Source organism: Molothrus ater, chromosome 16, assembly GCF_012460135.2.
Source record: "Molothrus ater isolate BHLD 08-10-18 breed brown headed cowbird chromosome 16, BPBGC_Mater_1.1, whole genome shotgun sequence".
NCBI classification, from domain to species: Eukaryota; Metazoa; Chordata; class Aves; order Passeriformes; family Icteridae; genus Molothrus; species Molothrus ater.
The window spans coordinates 2,398,943-2,421,348 of record NC_050493.2 but is presented as its reverse complement, the minus strand read 5'-3'; the positions used below and the strand labels follow the sequence as shown (position 1 = coordinate 2,421,348).

Genomic DNA, 22,406 nt, shown 5'->3' with positions numbered 1-22,406 from the left:
TGGCTGCCATCACTCTTCCAAACTTGTCAGGCAATCTGGAAAACAAAGTCCCCTGCCACCTCCAGCTAAAGAGACACGTACAGAACCCACCCACAGGCAACCTTCATCATTTTCAGGCTTTTTATATCAAAAGGCATTTAGTACCCAGAGTGAGGCTTTTAGCTCTACTGCACTAAGTCTCCTCAGATAAAGCTCTGTTTAATACACTGAGGCAATGACTGTGGCTTTCTGATTATGTTACAAATACTCCCATCTTAGCTGCATTCACCACTGGGAATCCATTTAAACCCAGAGCCCAGCAAAACCAACATTCCCTAAAATAACATGGAAACACACCCAGTTTATCTTTATGAGACAGTTTTTAACCTCATCTCCTGGTTACTGCATGCATCCACTCTCCCACCAAGGGAGGCAGAAACCTGAGGGCTCAGTCAGATGCACAAGAATTGCTTTTAATAATTTCATTAATTTTGTGCTATTTTTTTTTGAATAGTCACAAAATCATATACCAGAAATAAAGGGACCCCAAAGACCCCAACTCAATGCCCATTAATTCCACCACCCTACCTATTTCCTGTTTGAAAATCACTTATTTACATTGTCATGCTCTAAGGATGCCCTATCCCTGTATCCAAATAAAAAATAAAGCAGCAGAAATCCAAGTGCATGCTTTGCCATAAAAATCAGAAGTATATCTGGCAAATGATGCTGTGCATTTGTAAATACCTCCCCACAAGGAACACTGCAGCAGGTTTATATCATTTTAAATACGCAGTGTCTTTTAGTCTCTGGTGTATGCAGTAGCCTGTGGAAGCTTAGTGATAAAGCTTCCTATAATTGTCAGATTTCCTCCAGGCAGGCACCAATGTTTCCTCATGTGTGGCTAATGGTTTGTGGAATTAACACGGCTGCTTATTGTTGTGCTGCACAGAAGGAGAAGTGGCAGACAGGCCCATGGCTGAACTTCCCACTGCAGGCAAGGATCTGACAGTGTGCTTTTACTGCACAATAACCACAGAAAAGACACCAAAAGCATTTTAATTCCTATATGGTCATTTACTTTTCTATAACCATCTTTGAAAGGAATGCAGAATGCTTTCAAATGGGGGGAAACAGCTCCATTTTCCGGTCAGGGAAACAGACACAGAAAAGCAAGTGTTCTGCAGCTGACACCAAAAGCACAATCCTCTGAAATCTCCTGGCCTCAGATGACAAGCTCATCACCGAGGCAAGTCTCCAGCTTCTAGATATGACTGTTAAATTGCAAAAGCATCCATTTACCTTTTATTAAATCCCCCTGTTTTAGCGTGGTACCTCTCTGACTAGAATCCAGACAGCCCTCCCTGGATAAAATATCTATGTGTGTACATGTCTGCTTTTCCCCACCAATCTGGATATATTGTTTGAGTTTATATATAAAAAACTTGCCAGATTTTTAACGATGACAGCATGTTTAGTGATGCGTAGCATCGAAGCAGACAGTCCTTATTTCAGGCAGCAACATATGGAAGCAGAGACAAGCTGTGTACCTGAATCAGTGCTAGGACTTTATCCTGTACTATAGTGGGGGGGTTGTTCTTGGGTGAGATGATTTTCACCAGAACTCCATCGATGAAGTCACGGTTTGCCACCAAGACATGGAAGCGATGGCCACAGTTCTTCACACAGGTCTCCAACACCTACACACACAAAGAAAACCCAACATTCATTGTTGGAGCAAAGCTTGATCACACACATACAGCACCTGGTTTTTAAATTTATTTTAGATGTTTTGATGGGAGGGTGAGAAGATAGAGGGGAGATTACATTTATACTCTTACTACTCTTCTTCCCCAGTTTTGCCAAAAGACTTCTCTACACACACATTAAGCTGTACCTCACCCACTGTTAACATATTGGGCATTTTTGTGATCCATATTTCCTATTTTCAAGGTAAAGAAATAGAAAGTTTCTTTGTCTTCAAAGCAGAACTTTCCAGCCAGTGCAGCTGAACAGCCAAGTACACAGCAGCACATCAGGAGCAGGTAAGACAGAGGACATCCTGTCACAGTGAGATATTATCGTGCTGTGCCACTCCACCATTTTCTATGTGCCTGGAACACAGCTGGACCCAGTTGCTCCGAGCTATAAGCCATGTTTTAGAGTTGGGAATTCAGGTGAATGATCTTCACTCATTCAAAACACTCCCCTGTGAATGCTCTGACAGGTTATACTTTGACACATTTTCCCCCTGCAACCTAGCTGGAGGCACCTTCCACTTGCCATTCAACTGCCATGGAAGAACAGCTGTTGATTTCTCTCTGAAGAACATGATTAGCATGGAGATAAATCCAACGCGTCACTTCTCCTTACAGCCATGCCTAATAACCACTGCGGCTCTGTACCGAGGAATCTGTAATTACTCTCCTCCTTCAGCCACTTTCATCAGCCATGATGACACGGGCTCATTCCTGATGGATTTTGCTCTTTCCTGCACAATGGATAATCTCATGGTTTGGACTTTGGTAATCTGTCAAAATGACAATCCAGGATAGGAAATGGCAAGAAGACAGAAAGTACGGTTACGCCTCGTCAGGGAGATGCAACAAGAGCTCTGTGAAAGAATCATGCAGATCACCTCCCCACAGCAGGATAACTCGATCTAGTTACTGCCAGAGCCCAGCACCCCACTCAGGAGGGCTGCACTACCCAGGAAAGCTCCAGCTAAAGCCATCAGCAGGAAAGGTCACTGCTAAATTATCCCACACCTTAGCAGTGCTGTCTGAATGCACAGAATATAATTTACACTTTATTGAGTGAAATTAGATCAGCATAAATTAATGCATTGTCTCCTACAGAGATTCATTCACAAGGGAAATTGTGCATCAGCTACTTATGAAGCTGAAAATATGGCAAGTTCATCGTCCTCACTTGCAGATACGTCCACAGCTGTTGCCTTGGAGTGGAGGAATGGTTGGACACAGGGAAATGAGAGTAGAAAGGAAAACCTCAAAGAGTAACAGACCCATTTGAGCCACTTTAACTCTCCTCAGTCAGTACTTGGGATGAATAAGAGCCACGAAAAGAAGCAGAAATCAATTGAGTTGGAAAACCACTATGCAAAGCTTCCAACAGCTCTCCCCAAGGAAGTGAGGAGGCAATTGGAGAGAAGAAAAGGGCAGAGCAGTGGCTGTTAAAGGAAATAGTGTGTACATTCAAGAGAGTGCCAGGAAGAGGAAAATGACAAAAGGGTTCTGCCCTTTGAAGCATTCCAGCCTGCCCCCACTCACCGTCAGCGCCAGCATGACCTCTCTGTAATTTTTGTTTCCATTCAGTCTCTTCTTCAGCGCTCGAATGGCATCCTTGGGCCTGAAGGAGAAACACACCATTTTAACAGACAGCTCAGACAGGCTTTTCACATCCCATAAACTGTGGGAAAATGAATCCTTTGCCATTTCCAGCTGGACATAAGAATGTGGGTTAATTTCAGACCATCTGACTATAACCAAACCAGGGTTATGGAGAAATACGTGAGGAGACAAGGCACCACAGAAATCAAGACAGGAGGAATGCCCCAAGTCTCCAAAAATTCAGGCTGTTGATTAGGCAGGGAAGACTGACAGCCACTCTGACAAGCCCAGGGAATAAGAGCAGTGATCAGTTCTCCTGCAGACTGCAAGCAGCAAAGCTTTCTGGTGCTGGAGGTGTGGCAGGAAAGCTGTCTACACAAACACCTGAAATTAAAGGCATTCCAAAGAGAGACACCTGCTGAAAAACAAAGGTGGCACCCTCTCCAAAAAGTTTTTCATGCCAGCCCTCCCAAGCAGAGACTGACCACAGAAACTATCACAGAATCATTTGAGTTAGGAAGGCCCTCTTAGGTCATTGAGTGCAACCATTAACTCAGCACTAAGCCCACCACTATACTACATCCCAAAATGCCACATCCAGGTGCTTTTTGAATGCTTCCAGGAATGGTGGTTCCACCACTTCCCTGGGCAGCATGACCCACTGCCTGACCACCCTTTCAGTGAAGAATTTTTTGCTAATACATCATCTAAATAAGTTGCTCTCCTGGCACAACTTGAGGCCATTTCCTCTCATCCTGAATCCTACAGGTACTCATCATACAGTATTTTCTGAGAGCAGGAGAGGTCTAAGGAGCAGGAAAACCAAGCAACTGATCTGCAAACTGCATTCACACCATGAGCATCTGTCCCCAGCCTCACTGCACCTCCTCACATGCTGAGTACAACCAGAGGAAGATTGTGTTCAGGGACCTTTCCAAGTCTGCTGAAATGGCACATACCCTTCTTCTGTCTCGTTGATAATGTCACAGATCTCCATGTTAAGTGTCCAGTCTTCACTCTGCAAAGAGCCATCTGTGGCCTTTTCTGTAAAGTAAAGAAAAATAAATCTTTTCATATCTTCCTGATTAGGTCTATACCTCAATCCATCTTCAGTTACTCTGAGCTGAAACTATTCAGTAACAGACAGAAAAAAACAAATCCCTGCTGACAGTAAACAATGTCAATCCTTCCATCCTGGTTTTAGGGATCAGCATAGAGGTTTCCAGACAGAATCAATTATCCCTCCAGCCCACATACATGGGCTGTTCTTCAAAGACTCCTGAATTCCTGGGAGAGTAGGAAAATGTCAGCTAATTCAAATTTAAACTCTTCAGATGCTGCATTGCTGGCAAGTTATGAGCTAGGAAAATATCCCCCCAAACCAGTATGACCTCCTCCCTGTTTCAGCAGATAATACCTCCACATGGATTGAGGGAGGAAAAACAGCAACCTGGAGATAGAATTCAAGGAATTTCAGCATGAAAATACCCACTAGCATGAGAAAACATTTAGCACGTAACAGTTCAGGTCATGGTATCATGACATCTGCCCCATGCTATGTCCCTCTCCATGCTGGGGCTCTGTACACACCTCCCAAGCTCTGCCTTCCTCCCAGACCTTCCCTCACTATTTTTGTGGCAGGTTAAGTCACTCTGGCATCACTCAATTCCCAGGGAAGGATGACCTATAGCACTGTGACAGTGGCAGATGCCAACTGCTGGCAGTTTAATTTATAGACGTCTGCAGGAGTAGCATAACCATAACTTGTAGTAATCAGTTGACAAGAACTATTTCCTCCTTGGGATTTCCTCCTAAATCAATATAGTTCTGTCTAGCAGTGCCTGGAACATCCCTGGAATTTTTCACACTCCTCACTTGCAGTATTCAAATCCTATCTGCTACCCACACTCAGGAATGATGTCAAGTTGAACATAAAAGCCTGTCACTAGAAAGATCTAAAAAGGGGACCTTTGAGCCAGGCATGACCTTCTCTAAATTACTCTGGGTTTTTCTACAGATCCCTGGCATCCAATGCTGGAAGGCAAAGGGGGTAAGCAAACCCACTTTTAAACATTTCAAAGCAGAAACAAAACCACAGGTACCATCCTCTCCAACTCTCCTTCTGTCTACATCTAACCCCAATCTGTACCCCAGGACAGGGCAGACTTCGTTTGGAAAGACCAGGCTCCAAGGACTTCACACATCTCTTTTTGTTTACCAACAGTGGTTTTTTCCTATTAATATTTCCATCACTGCGACTGAGGATACAGATGCCCACAGGCCATAATTATGGGACATTGTTTAGGGAAAGACTGTGCCTGGGTAATTCAAATTTCAGTGACTTGTCTACACCAAAATCATGGTTAAAGCAGCTCCACCAAGGACAGCAATTACAGAAGTTTGAGACAAACCAGACAGCTATGCAAAACCCCAGAAGGGAGAGCTGAACAGAAGGGAGAGGACACCATGGAAAAGGAGATTATGGAACAGGAAAATATTTGTTACAGACTTCACTTCTCATTCTGAGAAGCAGCAGTGCAGTGTAATCATTTGGGAGGGAATGGAGCCTGAAAATCTCCCAGCTGGATCTTTTTCAGCCATCACCACCTCATGGTAAAGTTCACTTTGGTCAATGAAAAGTCTTTATGCTTGAGAGATGCACAGCTTCCATAATGTCCAATAAATACTGGACAGGTTACTGAACATTTTTAAATTACTGCATTTAGAGTGCAGGCAGAGCTGTTTACTGTTTTCTAAGATACAGGAATTTATCTTTGTGCAAAGCTGCTTGTAAGAATCACTTCTGTTAGTTGCTTTGTGCTCTTACAGCCTACATATGGTTTTATTGCTACAGAATGTGATCTGCCTTCACCTCCATATAATGCTTATCAGTTAAGAAAACATTTTATTCAACATTAGAAAAAACCCTTAACATTCAGAGATAAAAATAAAAAACATCACTACATCTGATCTGCTAGAGAAGGTGATCCCCAGAGCTGCAAAGGATTTACAAGCCAAATGCTCCAAAATAAGAGATTGTGCTTTACAGAGAGAGTATTCCTTAAGCTGGGCACATCATTTGTTTCCTTAATCTTAAACTATATTAAGAAATTTGTGTGTTCTTGACAGTATTTGGCATCAGGCAGCAACTTAGCAATGTTCAGTCTCTCTGGTCTGCTATAATCACTTTTTATATATGATTTTGGGAAATGCTGAAATGCTGATCCTGCACAAAGTTGTGCTGGCAGCCAATTCACTCGCTGGTCTTGTAAAACCCATGGAGTTAAGGCTTATTTTGACAAAATGTGGATATGGGAGCACTCCATAGGTAAAAAAAGTGGTATTTTGAAGATAGCAGAGTGAAGAGATGCTGCTGCAGCACTGTACAGAGGTTAGCACTAGAATGCTCATCTGTGGTCCCTGATAACCTTGGTCATATTCCCTTTTTGAGATACTCCAGGAAAAACAAAATCCCCTTTCTCCCAAAAAACTTGGTTACTACCTTTTTATTTTTGCATTTCTGCATACACAGCTGAGACTGTGTGGGTTTAAGACATAACAGTTGCCTTCTTGAGAAATAGTTCTTTTCCCCTTGGGTAATTTTTAATTCGAGTAAGAGTCAGAAGCTAATTTTAGCCTCTTCTTTAGCAACAGAGAGCACACGAGCACTTGTCATCTGGAGTTGTGTGTCCTTTGTAGGGTGTGTGACCCAGATTTGCTGCTGCAGTGCTCTCAGCTGTACAAAGGAGTTCACTGGCTGCAGAGAAGGTTTGGGTGGGATTTGCCTGAAGAGCTGCATTGTGCTGCGACGAATTGAAAGCCCGCAGAGCTCTTCTAGAACCAAAACACAGGAGGTTGTAATTCTGGATTTCTAGTGAAACAGCTCTGCCTGCACTCAGCTGTAGGAGAATCCCTACCCAACACAGCCAAAATGCAGGAAATTAAAAATACTCAATAACCTGTCCAGTGTTTCATGGACACTTTGGAAGGCTCCTCCTCAAACAGCACCCAGATACAGCTGACAAGATTAAACAGATTTTGGAAACTAACACAGAACAGCAAAGGAATGGCACACAAATCATGCAAATCCCCTTTGAAAGAGTAATCAGTTCCTCAACCTCTTCCACACCCATTAAAAAGCACCAGTTCATTCACATATGAACTCTGGAATGTCACCAAAGGATTCCAGGGTGCAGTAAGAAATGTTACGAGGGAAGGTAATGAGGAGGAGTTTGCCTTGAACTGAAGAGTTTATGGTATAGTTTAATTGCATCACAGAAGGGCTGGCAGCTCCCAGCCTGGTGCCAAGGGCTCCTTGCACAGCTCCTGCCTCAGGAGCAGCTCTGATGAGCACTGGGATAATGCTGGGTTTGTGTCTCACACAGAGACATGATACCACCAGTGAGATTATCAGAAAGTCTCTCTCTGAAACAAGATGCTATCAGTTCCCACCACGTGTCCCAAATTAAAGCATAAATGTTCTGGTGGGAAGAAAGACAATCTGGCACTCCATGCCTGACACACAGCAGACCTTGGGCACTGCATATGCACACACAGCATCAGCTTATCTGTAGTCTGTGAGGAAAAGGAGAAAAAATGGTGCTATTTTTTTCATTCACACCTTCCCTCTGAGATCCAACTCTTGTGGCCGCATTTCCACGCTCTGCCAAACGGCAATATCAGCATTTCCCTGCTCATACTGAAATCCTGTATAATTTACAGCACTCAGAGGGTTCAGCAGTGTAAAGTTCCCAGTACAAACAGTCTCAGTGCACACACCCCCAGCCAAGCCTCTGCCCAAACAACCTGCTCTGACCTGAGATGTCACCACAAGGAAACCAGGTCAGAAATTCCCATACAATCACCTTGTAACAAACAGGTTATACAGGGCAGGGCAGCAATTAGCTTCTAAATGCAGGAAGAAAACAGAAGAACTTTTATCACCCATCCTGAAACCAAGGCAAAAGCGACCTCCCAGAGAAGCACCAACACTGGTTATCCTCAAGAAGCTCCTCTCTGCTCTCTTCAATCCATTGTACTGCTCCATCTTCATGTTTGTACAGCTGAGATTGGAATTCTGACTGCTGGAAGCACTGAGAGCAGCTATTCCAGCCTGAATGATGACAGCACCAGGCTAAAAATCTCTCCAAAAGTCCATCTATAAGTACCAGTAAGTCTTTATGGTGCTGTAAAATGGTCTTGGGAGAAAAGGCAAAAGGGAAAGTTAAATGAGGCACTTTGCTAGAAATAACATGAAATGGAAACAGCACAACTGCAGTTTTCTGTTTGAATATCAGAATCTCATGAATGAACAGATCCTTGTGTTCAGAGAACTCACAGTTTTCTCTCTTGGGTCTTCTCCAGATGTTGCTTCAGAGACTCTCAATTCATACATTTGGGATGAACTACACACACAAAACCACCTTCTATTTATGCAAGAAACATGCACACCAGTGCATAGTGTTACAGAGATCCAAAACCAAGAAAGCTCCAAGTCCAAACTTCTCCCCTTCCCTCCAACAGTGTTTGGTGTTCAAATAGCACAAAACATCTTAGGGTTTGTGGTTGTTTTTTCTTTTTTGCTTGCAAGTTCATAAGATTGCACATCTTAGATCTTTGTCTTGTCTCTTAACAGTCCACCTGCCTACCAGCTGTGCTCCACCACTGAAATTAGCAAATCAAACAGCCAGATATGTTATATTTCACTCTGCATAATAAAGATCAGAAGGAGCCACAGTATCAGCAGGTTTTTGCTTCCATCCTGCTGGCTCCCCTCCCTTCAATGCAGCGTTGCTCTCTCAGAAGTGAGGGGCATCTGCTGAGGGTAAAAGCAAAATGCTTTTACAGACTGGGCTTCCAGGAAAATAGGAAGAGTTTTGCAAGGCAATGCAAACCAGACAGGATTGTTCAAACGAACGGGACAATGACATCTCTGAGCTGTAGCCTATAGAACTGTGTTACACTTCAAAGCACCATTACATTTCCTGACTGCAGTTGTCTCTCTTGGATTCAATCATCAATGACCCCCACAGCACCATCAATAAGATCCAGGAAAAGACCATACAGAGGCCATGGAAACGTATTTCAGCTGTCCAAGCAAAATGAAGATAAGACCAAAGACCCCCAGCACTCAAAAAGCTGCTGAGTTCCAGGCATTTCACTTGGGAGACACAGACACACTCAAATAACACACTTGGATACTCCTGGACCCAACAGTCTATTCTTGTTTCTCTGTATTTGCTTTTAAAAAGACAGTCACGGCCACTTAGACATTATGGTAACCAACAGGAGGATTGTTCCTTTTTATCAAAACACTCCTATTAAAATATAAATGTGACTCATTCAAAATTCAAGATCAAAACTCAACTCTGGAGTGACTTACTCATAAAACCCTGCCAGCTTCTTTGTTAGAGCGCGCAGCTCCAAGAGCATTTTTCAATTAGCCACCTCACTGCTCCAAGTCCTTTTTCTACATTCCTTATTTCACACTGCTCTGAAAATGCTGAGCTTCACACTTCCCAGGAAAAAGGCAGTCAGCTAGAACAAACGGGCTCAATCTGAACAGCAAAGCACTACAGAAAACGTGATCTGGGTTGGACTGCTGCAGCACCGGCCACCACTTGTCATGACCACTGTGATTTTTCACTTGGTTTTTAGCTATGCTCACGCTAAAACTCTTTGGGATCAAATAATTTATCTTCCATTCATTGTTTTGCCAAAGTTTCTGGTGCTGAATAAATGAATAGTTGGTAATGGCTGCAGAGCCTGTGTTAAAATAAAATAAAGAGACTCTGTGGACAGGCACACGTGCAATCCTAAAGAGTATTTAGCTCGAGTGCTGTTGGAAGGCACAGCAGTAAACTGGGAACTGTCATTTTCTCCAATTAACTTTCAGGTTTTCTTCTTTTTGAAGGTGCCACCCAAATGCCAAACTTCCTCCAACCCGGTTTCCAGATCACACATACCTGCAATCATGAATATATAGTACATAATTACTGTGCCTTTTTAAGGACCTCATGGTACTCACAGTCATGCTACAACATTCTCGTGATTTAGATATGCTGCAGAGAAAAACATCACCCACAAATTCAGCCTCTCAGGTGCAGGAAACTCCAGGTGATTAACTGAGCATAGCTGCACTGCAGGGTCAGAAGCAGAGCAAGGTGAATGGATTAAGATATATTAAACAAATATTAACAGCTGTACAACAAAGAAGACTTTTCTTTCATACTCAGATCAGAGCTTCACCTGAACAAAAAGAAAACCAAAACAGAAAGCCTTATAATAATATCAGAGCAGGCAAGGGAACATATCAGCATGGCTCACTTAGTTTATCTCATCTCAAAGGTCTTAATACATTTGCAGGGTGTAAAACCAGTTGGACCTTCCCATCTGCAATTGTATTGCACAAGAAAGGCCTGGCAGGACAACCTGGTCCAGGCAGCTTCTGTGCTCAGATGTCTCTCATCTCAGGCATAAATGGTAGTTTAGTCACAGTCCTTAAAAGCATTTGGAAGCTGGATCCCAAGCAGAACGGTGTGTTTCTATACAATAAAGACTTTTGTTATGAATCTTCTCCCTGAAGTTCCCCCATCAGCAGAAATTGTTGCTGCTGACAGCAAACTCCACTGAATGACATGTGTATGTGAGTTGCTCTCTTCCAAAACAGATGGCAGAGAGACACTACTGCTTCTTTAAAACACAGCGAAATCCATCTGACTTCTCCATTCTACACAGCTTTAGAAACAAAGCACAGAAAGCCACCTTCCTCCCCTGCCCTGACACTCATCAGAGCTCACATGTTGACCCATGTACTGTAAATAGCCGTCCTTCAGAGCGAGGTCATACACAAGCAGCTCCCAGCTCATCAAGCCATTTGCATGATTCAGAGGCACTTTTCCCCAAAATTCAGCCTTCACTGCACGTTTCCTCATCTCTTTCAGCAGTGACCTTGGGTAGATTCCCACCTCGCTGCCAACCCACGATTTTCAGATGATGGTGCTACTTTCTGATTGACAAACAGGGCCCTGCTCACGTCAGGAATCGATACGCCCGAGCCTTCAATCACAAATGTCAAAGCAGTTTTCAAATCTGCACCCTGTATTAATGGATTTTAATGGATTTGAATGGGGATGTTTGATTTACAGTGGGGGAGCAACAAATCAATGATCCTTTATGACATGTCACATCTCGTGACAGTGTCCCCTGTCCCGTTGTGTCGGGGGGATGATGACTTGCCACTTCACAGACATCTGTGATCTATTAGGCAACACTTCCAGCAGTCTAATATCATCCCACTTGGAGTGTCCATCTTTCTTCTTGGGATGAGAGGCATGAAAGCATAAATTAAAATCTCCTGAGTGATGAAATGGTCTCCTTCAGATTTGCCTTTTCTAAATTTAACTGTGACTGCTGCGACGTGTCCGTACCATTCTGTGTGGGAGAATTTATCAGCACAGTGTGGTTGTAACAGGTCAGTGCATCAGGATGGGTACCCAAATCTCCTCCTCCTTTGAACACTGTCCAGCAGCCAGTGTTTTATAACACTGATCATCAACATTTAGTCATTTCCATAGCCAGACCTTAGATTGTAGCCCACCATTTGCCGAAGAGTTTTCATCCTGTTTTATTTTCTGGGATTTGAATGGTTGGAGGGGCTACCTCACGCCTTAACTTGGGCTACCAGTTCCTTAACTGGGAATCTCAAGTATTAAAGCACTGACATACTGGATGAATAACATCTGTTGATTAACACTAGAAATACCAGATTTTTAACAGTTTTGGCTCTCTGAAAAACCTCAAAAAACAAAAAAGAGGCTGAAAATATCATTTTCCAAACACCCATTAGTATCTGAGAACTACTCACATAGAGAATCCCAATAATCCAAAACCAATGACTGCGTTAATTTTTCTTAATCCCAAAAAAAACTCAACTGCTAAAAAAAAAAAGCAGAGAAAAAAAGATTCCATTCATTTTATCAGCCTTAACTTATGGATCTCAGAGAAAGTAGGAAAAGCAGGCAGAGAGGTATCACAATTCCATATCCCAGCAGCACAACATGCTGTAATCACCATCAAGAGTAAGGAGGTGTCCTGATCTGTGACTATCTGCCCCATTCAGGACTTCAACAGCAGCCAGTAATTACAGGTGAGCCCAAAAAAATGACTTTATGAAAAGTTATGGATGATCAGTGTGTCAGTGAGCTATATTTGAAATCTATCAGCTCTTGATGGCCAATTTTGTACTACATGAGTAAAGCAAGTTCTAATAACTCACTTGGGACTTCACTCCAGTACTTACAAGCTACGTGCTTTTCATATTCATAAAACAAAACTAATTGCCTTTCATGGATGAAATGTTCTAAGAATTTTTAATCCATGTCAGCTGCAAACTCTAAAAATCCATCCCCATATATTGCAAAATCCCCCTCCCAACTGCTCACTTGTAACATGTTTGCTGCAAACAAACTATGAGGCAGAAAGATTCATCACGCTCCTACATTAGAATTATTTGTATTATTTTTTAGAGGTGACTCCTAAAATCAGTCGCTCATATTTTCACATGCTTAAAATAAACTGAAAACACTATTAAGTGAGGGGAAAAAATAGGCAAAATCACCCATTTATACAAGAAGTCAGTTACAAGAAGAGGTTTACTCCTTTGCTGCAGCATGCTACATGGGATTTTTAAGCAAGTGTTCACACGTGGTAATTAAAATGTGTTACAAGTGAAATGAAACAACTCCTGCAGTAACTGTTCCACGTGCATGTTCCTACCCCCAGCTCTCCTACAACTAGGAAGGTGAGAGCTGCATCCTCTGGAAAACCCCAGTTATCCCACATGTAGAGTGAACTAGACAGAGGAGTCTGCAGCTTTTCAGAGTTGATGGGTTGTGTTTTCTAGTGTGAAGGCTTCAGTTTGTATTTCAATTTTTCAGCCTTCCCTTGCACTGCTCTACAGAACAACAGCAGACCTGTGCAAAAGGCAGCAAGCTCCAACCCCATCCCAATTCTCCAAAATCTCCACGGCTTGAGGACCAGCACCTGGAATATCTGGGATACTCTAAGTGTTTTCACCATGGGAGGAGGGAAGGGCTGGCTCCTCTTCCTCTAGGTGACAGGAATTGCTTTTGCCATGCTGTGGTCACTGTGAAAAGGCTCCACTGCCAGCTGCCCATTCTGCTTGCTATGCCTGCAGAAGCTTAGCAGATAAACACTCCCAAGCAATCTCAGGAAACCCGAGTGCAAATCAGGCAACAGCAATAACAAGACACGTATGTGCAATCCCATCTTGGGGGCTGAGAAATGTGGATTTCTTGGTCTCTAATAACCCTACTAAAAATTCTGTTCCATTTTTACAGCCCTGTTTTCTCATGTGCTACTGCTGTAGATAAGCCTGAAAAAGACTGATAAATAGAAAATGTAAATACCAGAAGTTTAGGTCAAGTATGCAAATGCCTATTTCTGAGACTGTCATTTTAATTTTGCCTTAAGTCCCCATTCACCAACTTGTGCTATCTAGGCACACAACTTTGCAAATTCTTCAGGTCAGGAGCTGTCCCAATCCATTTCATGTTCCACTGCAATTGCCTCTATTACCTCACACCATTAGTGTGGCAAAATTAATAAAAATGCAAATGTATCGGGGGACTGCAGCGTAATTTTGGAAAATAACTCTACTGGTTTAACTGTTTTGGACAGTTAAAATTCTAACTAGAACACAAATTTTGAGCAAAGCTTACAAACATTTTGGCTTATTTTACTTGTGCAGCAGGGAAGCAAACCCCAGCAATGAAATAGGCTGATCTGGTGCAGAGTATGGATGGGAGGGTAACCTTCCCAATGAACATATGCAATATTTTGGAACTGCAGAGAACCAGCTCCTCCTGCTTGGGAAAGCCATGAGGATGAACAGCCTGCCCAGTCCACTGTGACCAGCTCTGGCCAAGGTCAGCCTCTCCTGGGCTTTCCCTCCTGTTTCTGGGTGAATTCTCCACTTGCTTTGGGTTTAATGTTCATGCACACTGTGCACATCCTTCCCCTGGGCCCAGCAGCAGCTCCCTGAGCAACCAGCAACTGTGTAATGCTGCCTCTAATGAAAGGGAGCCTTCAGAGGTGCAAAGGCTGAGCCAGGCTGCCCCAGAGCTCCCTGCTGGTGATCACCACAGCCAGGAGATGATTCTGCATCCAAACTGAGCTTTGCTTTAAGGAATGCTACACGTGAAATACCTCATTACTCACAGCAAGACTCCAGGCCAATACCCATTAAGGAACCTGGTAGGAAAAAGGGGTTTTTCTACTCATTGGCTATGCCAAGTCATTGGCACGGATGGGGATTTAAAAGGCAGTTTTAATTATAGTAGGTAAAACCCACAGATGATCAAGCTGCAGTGTCAGAAAACCATCAGAACTGAACACTGACCCATTTGGGTTGTTTGCTGAACTTTAATCACTTTCCAAGTCTGACAGCTGCTCAAACTTAATTGCTCATTACACTTGTAAATAAAAACTGATCTCACTCTCTGATTAGCCAACCATCTTATAGTTGCCATAACAACTCCTTGTCTAATAAGTGATTTCAGATTTACCATTATTTGTACTAGCAGAAAAATTCACAAAGGTCTGAGTTCGCTCTTTTCAGCAAAATACCCTTCTAATTAAAACCACAGAAAATCAGTAGAGAAAGGGCAGCTCAAAGATAATGAAAAAAACCCAAGCTATTTACTACAACAGCTTAAATGTGAGCTCAGGGTAACACAAACCCAAATACATGCTGCATCCAGCCCAACCTCTACATCCCACTATCAATCTTCTTATTATCATGCCTATATCCCATAACAACTGCTCAGGAAAATACCAGACAGAATTCAGGAAATAACTCAGGTCACAGTGTGGAGATGGATTTCAAAACTCACTCCAGATGAAATATTCCAATAAAATTCACATATTTTCCCTCCTAATCCTTAAATTAGGAACCAATTAACTGGGGAAATTCCTTAACACTCTGTTAACTGATCAGAGAGGTTTTTGGTGAAAACTGAGGAGTTAAGATCCTCAACAACTTATGTAAAAGAGGGGAAATTGTTGAGCCCAACAGATTGCAGTCAACGAGGTTTTGGAGGAAAAGCTACAACATAGTATCTCATCTCTGGATCATCTCAGTCAAAACCTTAGGCAGGGCTTATTGGACAAAACTACTAATTAAAGCCCTGCAGATGTTCTTAAAAAAATTATCTCTACTTCAGTAAGTATTTGGTCACCAAACCTTAAGTGAAATGCTTCTATTCAATATACAGATGTATTTATTAGTCTCAGAGGACAAAGCTATGAAATATCTCTCACCTGTAGGCTCAGAATGTCATAAAACTTTCCAAAATTTGCTGGCAAAGCTGCTGAAGCTTGCAATATATTTAATATGCTCAAGGTAGCTTTTTGTGTTTATGGGCAAAGAAAGGCAAGGTAAAATAAATGCAGAAAGCTCTAAATTGAGACAAAATAAAAGTTAAAAAAAAAGGATCAGGAAATACCAGATTTTCAAAAGGGACTTTCTGCACTTATTAAGCTAGGAAAAAAATGGGAATTTTTCTTTTTTTGTTATTTGGGTCAAATAGGAAACCAGACACATTTCTTGCAGTAAATGCATCCCATGAAAATAAAGAGGATGCAACACGTTCAAGTTAACATGTTCAACATTCCTGACCACATTTGGGATGAAACAAAGTCTTTCCTGCCTTAAGAACACAAAACCAATGCTATGAAAAATTCTTGGTATTCAAACACAGTTTGAACAGCTTACAACACAAATCTGTGCCTTCACTTTGTGTATGTTTTCTTTGATCTAAATCTGAAAAAATAATTTCTCCCCGAGCTAATTTAACCCAGAAGGTTTCTGAGGTCCAGCTGGGGAACAGGCTGCCCAACTCTCAAGGAATAAGCAGGCTACAAGGTAAACCACTTATTCAACAGGTTTCTTCTGAGTATCTCCTCATTTCTGAGTCTCCTGATGCTCCCTGAGACCACACTGAGCTGCCAACTGCTGTGAACCAAGAGCTACAGGAACCTGGGTAAATAGTCCATACACAGCCATGCCAGGAATTGCTCAAACACAGACAGGGCATGGATTTTTTTCATCCTTAATCCTGGATTTTGAAATGAGCTATTGCATTGTGGAGCCCACCTTATAATTCTGGCAGGTAGAGAACAATTGTGGAGTATATATTTAAATGTAAAGACAATGCTGCCAGTAATAGACTGGCTGGATTTATTTGCATTTCCCCTTCATGAGCAGTGGGAAATGTTACCTACAGCTGGAAGATCTGACCCTCTGGGTTGTATAAAAACATGAAAGGAGCTGCTCCTAAGGGAAGAGAGACCCAGCTCTAGCAAAGCTTTTAGACCAGTATCTTTTGTGCTGAAGAATCATCAATTTTAAAAGAGCCTTTTGCCACTGGCAGTAACTGAAATGATGGGGCAGGACCATCAACAGAATAACTACACAAATACAGAAGATAAGCCTGATCTATCCTTGGTAGGATTTTTATGCTCAGCAACAAGTTTCTTTTACATAGAAAACTAGGAATTCCATAGGCAGATGTAAATGAGAAGGAGGAAAACCAGTTCTGGATGATCTGTGCTGTGTTTCACAGGCTTCTGGGTCATTTCCTCGCTTCACATTTCCCACAACTTTCTCCCTGTGCTCTTCAAACATTTATGCTCTTATCACCTACCCATTGTACAGATTTTAAACCCAAACACAGAGGATGAAATTACTTTTTGCCAAGCAGGAAACTCCAGATGAGGAAGGAGGTTTCCAGGCCAGCCTTGAGGAGCCCCAGCCCTGCAGGTATCAGGCAGCACCTTCCCATGGAAGGATCATCTCACCAAAACTTCTGCAAGAGCTGCTGTTGTCCCTCCACTGATCACTGTCACTGAGAACACCACAAATGCCTTCAACACCTTCAAAAGTTTTTCATTAAAAACTCAACATAGTTTATGAAATCATAGGAAGGTCTGCCTACCTTAAAACTGTTCCTCACTAAGGAAAACACAGAGTACTTTTATGGGGGAAAATTGTTTTGGATGAAATATTACATCAGTTGGAAGGGTTTGTGGGGATTTTCTGTGGTTTTAAGGCAAGCATATTTTAAATATGCAGTTGAAAAAATCTGCTGAGTTCATGAACAGAGCAGTACCAAACTGGGAACAAGCTGTCCTCACTCTCACATATAGATGGCTATTAGAAGCATATGGAATATACATTTAAGTGTACCAGGCTGAAAGAGATAAAACAGCATTACCCAAAAATACATGTTATAATACCTTCATGAACTACAATCTGCTTTTGTGCCTATAAAATAAATCCAGTCTTAGTAACCCAGTATTAAATGGCATTATACTAATTACCCAGCCTCACACGTGTACGTAGTTTCTCCAAGTTGCCAGACTCATGACTCAGTATTTATTTGCTCCTTTAAAGAGCAAAGATATCCATTTTCCTATTTCATGGAGATTGTCCTTACAGCATAATCCATTGTCATGAAGTGAAAGCAGACCCAAATAATCTTATAAAACTAAAAGCACTTTATCAGGCTCTTTTTGCATGACAAGCACAATTCTGAATGAGCAGTGGGGGGCTGGATTTCTAAAAACTGACCAGCTACAGGAGTACCTAGAAAAGTATTTTAGCTCTGAGGAGAGAACTTCTTGTACCCTTTTCACTGCAGGCAAAGGCAAAATTCATCTTTTTGATACAGCAAGAAAAGTTACTGCCACCTTGCATGGAGAAAAGCTTCCCTTAGAATAAGGGACAGTGCTTCCGTGGTTGTGGGTAAATGCAAAGGACTTTTTATTTTATTATAAGGCAATGAATGATGAGGGAGAAGATTCAGAGCCCAAAAGCACACTGCAAAAATGATATTTTACGTGGACCACATCCTAAGATTATAGTGTACACTTTAAACACTGATTTCTAGCATTGGGGAAAGGCTTATCTATTAAAAAAATATTTCACAGCACAGCAAAGTAGTAAGTTTACTCTGAAGGGAACTTAGGGAAATTGTGTGGACAAGAAAGCCTGGATTAATGCCTCCCACAGGACTACCACGGGCTGCTGGCTCTAATGCATTTCTCTTTTCCTACATGTAGTCATCAACTCATTTATTTAGGAACTGTTTTTATTCTAAGAATCATAAAAATCTTAGAGATATAAGAAACCTGAAGAAAAGGCTCAAGTGCTTCTTACGGAGGGAAAATAAAAGGTGTTTTAAACCCCTTGAAGCACTTTCCCATTAAAAGGAAAAAAAAAATAAAAGAAAAAAAAACAGGGGGGGAACAAAACAGCGGCTCTGAAAACAGCCTGTATCCACCATATATATATTATCAATTTAACAGCCTTGAATGGAAACTGCAAGTGCTTTGATAAAAATCAATTGAAAAGCTGTCTGCCTCACTGTTGCTTCAATAAAGTGCCTCTGTATCTTTTGCTGAAACCTTGTTTTTGTAGCCTCCTTAAATCACCACACTGTTTCTCCTCCAAAAACAGACTCCAAGTGCCCAGACCAGCACTGTGCATTGAAACTTCCCTTCTGCAGCAGGGATCAGGGTGTAAACCAGCAGCACCTGATCCCCACTCCCAGCCACACAGGACAACTTCATTTCTACATTGTTAAATGCAGAAACTGTTCTTCATTTCTTCATTGTTAAAAATTAACTTTCAAGTCTCGCTGCACTTCATTCAGGTGCTGAACTTCACTCCCAGAGGCCTTTGGCTCTGGCTCAGGCAGATTTGGGGCAGCAGTGAGAAGAGCTGAGTTCAGCAGCACACACAGCCCTGACCAGAGCCTGACCAAAACTGACCTGGATGCCCCTGTCCAGCACCCTGTGAGGAGCCCATTTCACACCTCAGTGCCCCAGGTCAGCCCTCTGCACCTGCATGAGGGGGCAGCAGCAGGGTTTGCTTTGGATTCAAACAAAGGAGCACCTTCATGAAGCCTTTGCAAAGTCTCCAGAGTAAAACAAACAAAAAAACCTAAACCAGGCTTCCCTGCATCCTCCCATGTAAGCCATATGGCCACTATCAAATAAGCAGAACGGCCAAAAAAGAGTCACCAGCACTCCCCATTCTTGTAATTCAATCTGCTTTAATCATCAGAGATGTTTTCACTAACCTGCAGCAAGGGTATTTGTTCTAATAACCTTGAATAGAGTGGTGACACTTTAAAGATGGCTCCACTGAACAAAGAAAGATAAAAAAGCAATTTATGGCAGGATGGTGAATCTCAAGGCAAATTCCCACTACTGTAAATTGCAGCTCTTTCTCTAGGCCAATCCCTCTCCACACACCAAGCACTCTGTCAGAGCTGCTTTACTACACATCTCCCTGCTCTTCTGCTCCTCACTGCTCAGGATATTCCTCAAGAAGGTATTTGCAGTGGTGATTGGAAAAAAATAAACAGTTCAGTCAGAGGAACTGGGCCAGCACCCAATGGCACAAAGGACCTTGTCAACCTCAATGTACTTGGCAGCCTATGAAACCCAGGGCACCCAATTCCACCCTCTAGACTCTCACCAGCCTTCACAAAAACCTCCTGAAAAACACCTCACAAAACCTTTGGGAAGTACTGGATTCTGCTACAAAATCCTGGGTGAGATTTTTGGTTTATATGTCAAATGATGCTATAAGCTCCCTTCACAGCAGCCTCCAGGTAAAAAGCAAAATGGAATGAAAATGTTAGTTTTTTTTTGAGTTCAGGAATCTCTCAGGTACAGCTGCCTGCTTTTCACACAGCCCCACCAAAAATCAACCACTCTTCTTCTCAGGAGAGGACTTTGTTGGAGACACAAGGGCAGCTGAGTGTCCACAGGTCCATCAAAGTATTATAGCAAAATTAGGTGAGGTTTGTAATTAGCAGCCATGGTGATGGCTTACATTGTTTCTGCTATGTCACCTCTGGGAATTGAATAGAGGGTACCATACAAGCCAGTCCAAAAATCAGGTAGGTTTCAGCCATGAGGAACCTGGCTGCCATTTCAACTGGCATTTCAGATGCAGGAGACTCTATCCATCTCCATTACAAATCCTCTGAGCTCATCCTAGCATTACTTTCCCACATTAAGCAAAAGAGTTAACATAAAAAGCCTGCCTAGCTTCAGACATTATCCAGATAAAGAGGAGAAAAGAGAAAATCCCTTGTATTACCTCTCTCAGCTCTCCCCAAACCTTTTCTGACATCTTTGTTCTTTCAGACCTGGCATTTATCTGCAGATATTATAGAGCCCTAATTAAATCTTCTCGTGAACCTCTGCTACTTCCTGGCAGAGAACACACATTCTTGGTGTGCTGATGGACCTACAGGATTTTCTGCACCTCTCCCTTATGGTGAGTGTTAGGCCTTGCTTGAAAACATCACAACTGTGTACAACACAATATGTTTAAACAGAAATACAAAATTATTCCATTTCTTTCAAAGAATGAAGAGAAGCATAAGTGAAAATTATATTCCACAAGCTCATTGGAAAAACAAACTGTGGAAGCACTGGGCAAATAGCAGTGTCTGAGAACAAGGCATGCTTTTGTTTTACTGCTGTCTCAGAAAGGGATAACTGGCAGCGATAGGAGAAGCAGAAAAATTTGTCTTCCAAAATAAAATCTGCAGTTATCTCTTCCCCCTGGGAGTAAAGAAAAACATTCTGAAAGTGCAGCTGAATTTTGCATTAAGGGAAGCTGCACACCTCACCTTATCTGATGGAAGCAGCTCAGTGTTCAAAGCCTCCAAGCTGGCAGCGACTGCTTGCTCAGCGAGGGAAGGGATGTGAGAGCTGTGAAAACCTTCAACTCTGGCCTTAAACAGGCAGAAGGCTAAAAAAGCAGATTTTACCACTCCTCCCTCCCTGCCCCCCAACAATTCCTCAGTTCCTTCAAACTGATGCTAAGAGAAGTTGCCAATAAAGAGGAGAAAGTGATGCCTTCCCTCCCCAGGCTGAGGGCAGAGGCCTGGCCCAGCTGTCCTGGGTGCTCTGATGGCCAAACACAATGAAGCCTCTAAAATCACCTTTCTCTTGAGCTGTTCTCGTTATTCTCCTCTGATTCCCAGCACTCCTCTCCCTCAGCAGAAGAAACAAACAGCCCAGATGGCTGAGGATAAACAGCAAGTTCTACATATGCTCCATATAGCCTGACAAAGAGAGCCCAGCCACGCTCCAAGCACAGCGTGAGACTCACCCAGGCAAGGCCCTCTCACCTCAGCCAGGGCTGTCCCTGCACGTGGGCATGAGGAAAGGACTGGAAAAGAGGGTTGAGGCCATCAGCTGATACTCTGCAAAGTTCTCTCCACAATGGTTTTCAAAGACTTCCATCATTCCATAAATTAACAGAGAATAGCTATAGGCTGGACTGTGCATAGCTGTGTGTTATAGAAGCACAGAATGGTTTGGGTGGGAAGGGACAGTAGAGATCATCTCATTCCACCCCTGCCATGGGCAGGGACACCTTCCACTATCTCAGGGTGCTCCAAGCCCTGTCTAACCTGGCCTGGAACAGTCCCAGGCATGGAGCAGACACAGCTTCTCTGGGAAACCTGTGCCAGTGCCTCCCCACCCTCACAGGGAAGGATTTCTCCCCAGTATTCCATCCACCCCTATTTTCTTGTCAGTTTGAAGCCATTCTCCCTTGTCCTGTCACTCCAGACCCTCTCTCTCCATCTTTCCTGCAGGTTCCCTTCAGATTTGGGAAGGCCACAATCAGGTCACCCCAAGGCTTCTCTTTCCCAGGCTGAACAATCCCAATTCTCCCAGCCTTCCCTGGCAGGAGACATGCTCAACTGAGCATCACCTTGGCTTTGGGACTGCCCTCCCTCCTGCACTGCAGGAACCTGAGCCAGCCTCTTCCTTCCCACTGCAATGTCACACATCTTAAATTTCTTCAGGGCCCAACAGAGGAAAGCAGGAGGCACTGGGAGCCCACCCAGCTGAGATGAGAACTCAGAGTTACCAACTCTGCACAAGTGATGCTCAAGCTTTCTCCTTTCTCTTCTTTGCCCCAGCCATGGCAACCCAGAGCAAAACATGAGTTGCCAGGAA

General features: G+C 42.9%; 1 protein-coding gene across 3 annotated transcripts in view; it reads right to left on the bottom strand.

Annotated features, from left to right (window-relative positions):
* TOM1L2 (target of myb1 like 2 membrane trafficking protein) overlaps window positions 1-22,406 on the bottom strand; it is a 56,756-nt gene that overhangs the window by 33,484 nt on the left and 866 nt on the right. For all 3 annotated transcript variants that reach the window (XM_036392100.2, XM_054516502.1, XM_036392101.2), the window contains exons 2-4: window positions 4,289-4,373; window positions 3,270-3,348; window positions 1,530-1,679 (exon numbers count right to left, since the gene is read on the bottom strand). In XM_036392100.2, the coding sequence (XP_036247993.1) occupies window positions 1,530-1,679; window positions 3,270-3,348; window positions 4,289-4,373 (314 nt within the window). The remainder of the gene's footprint in view (window positions 1-1,529; window positions 1,680-3,269; window positions 3,349-4,288; window positions 4,374-22,406) is intronic.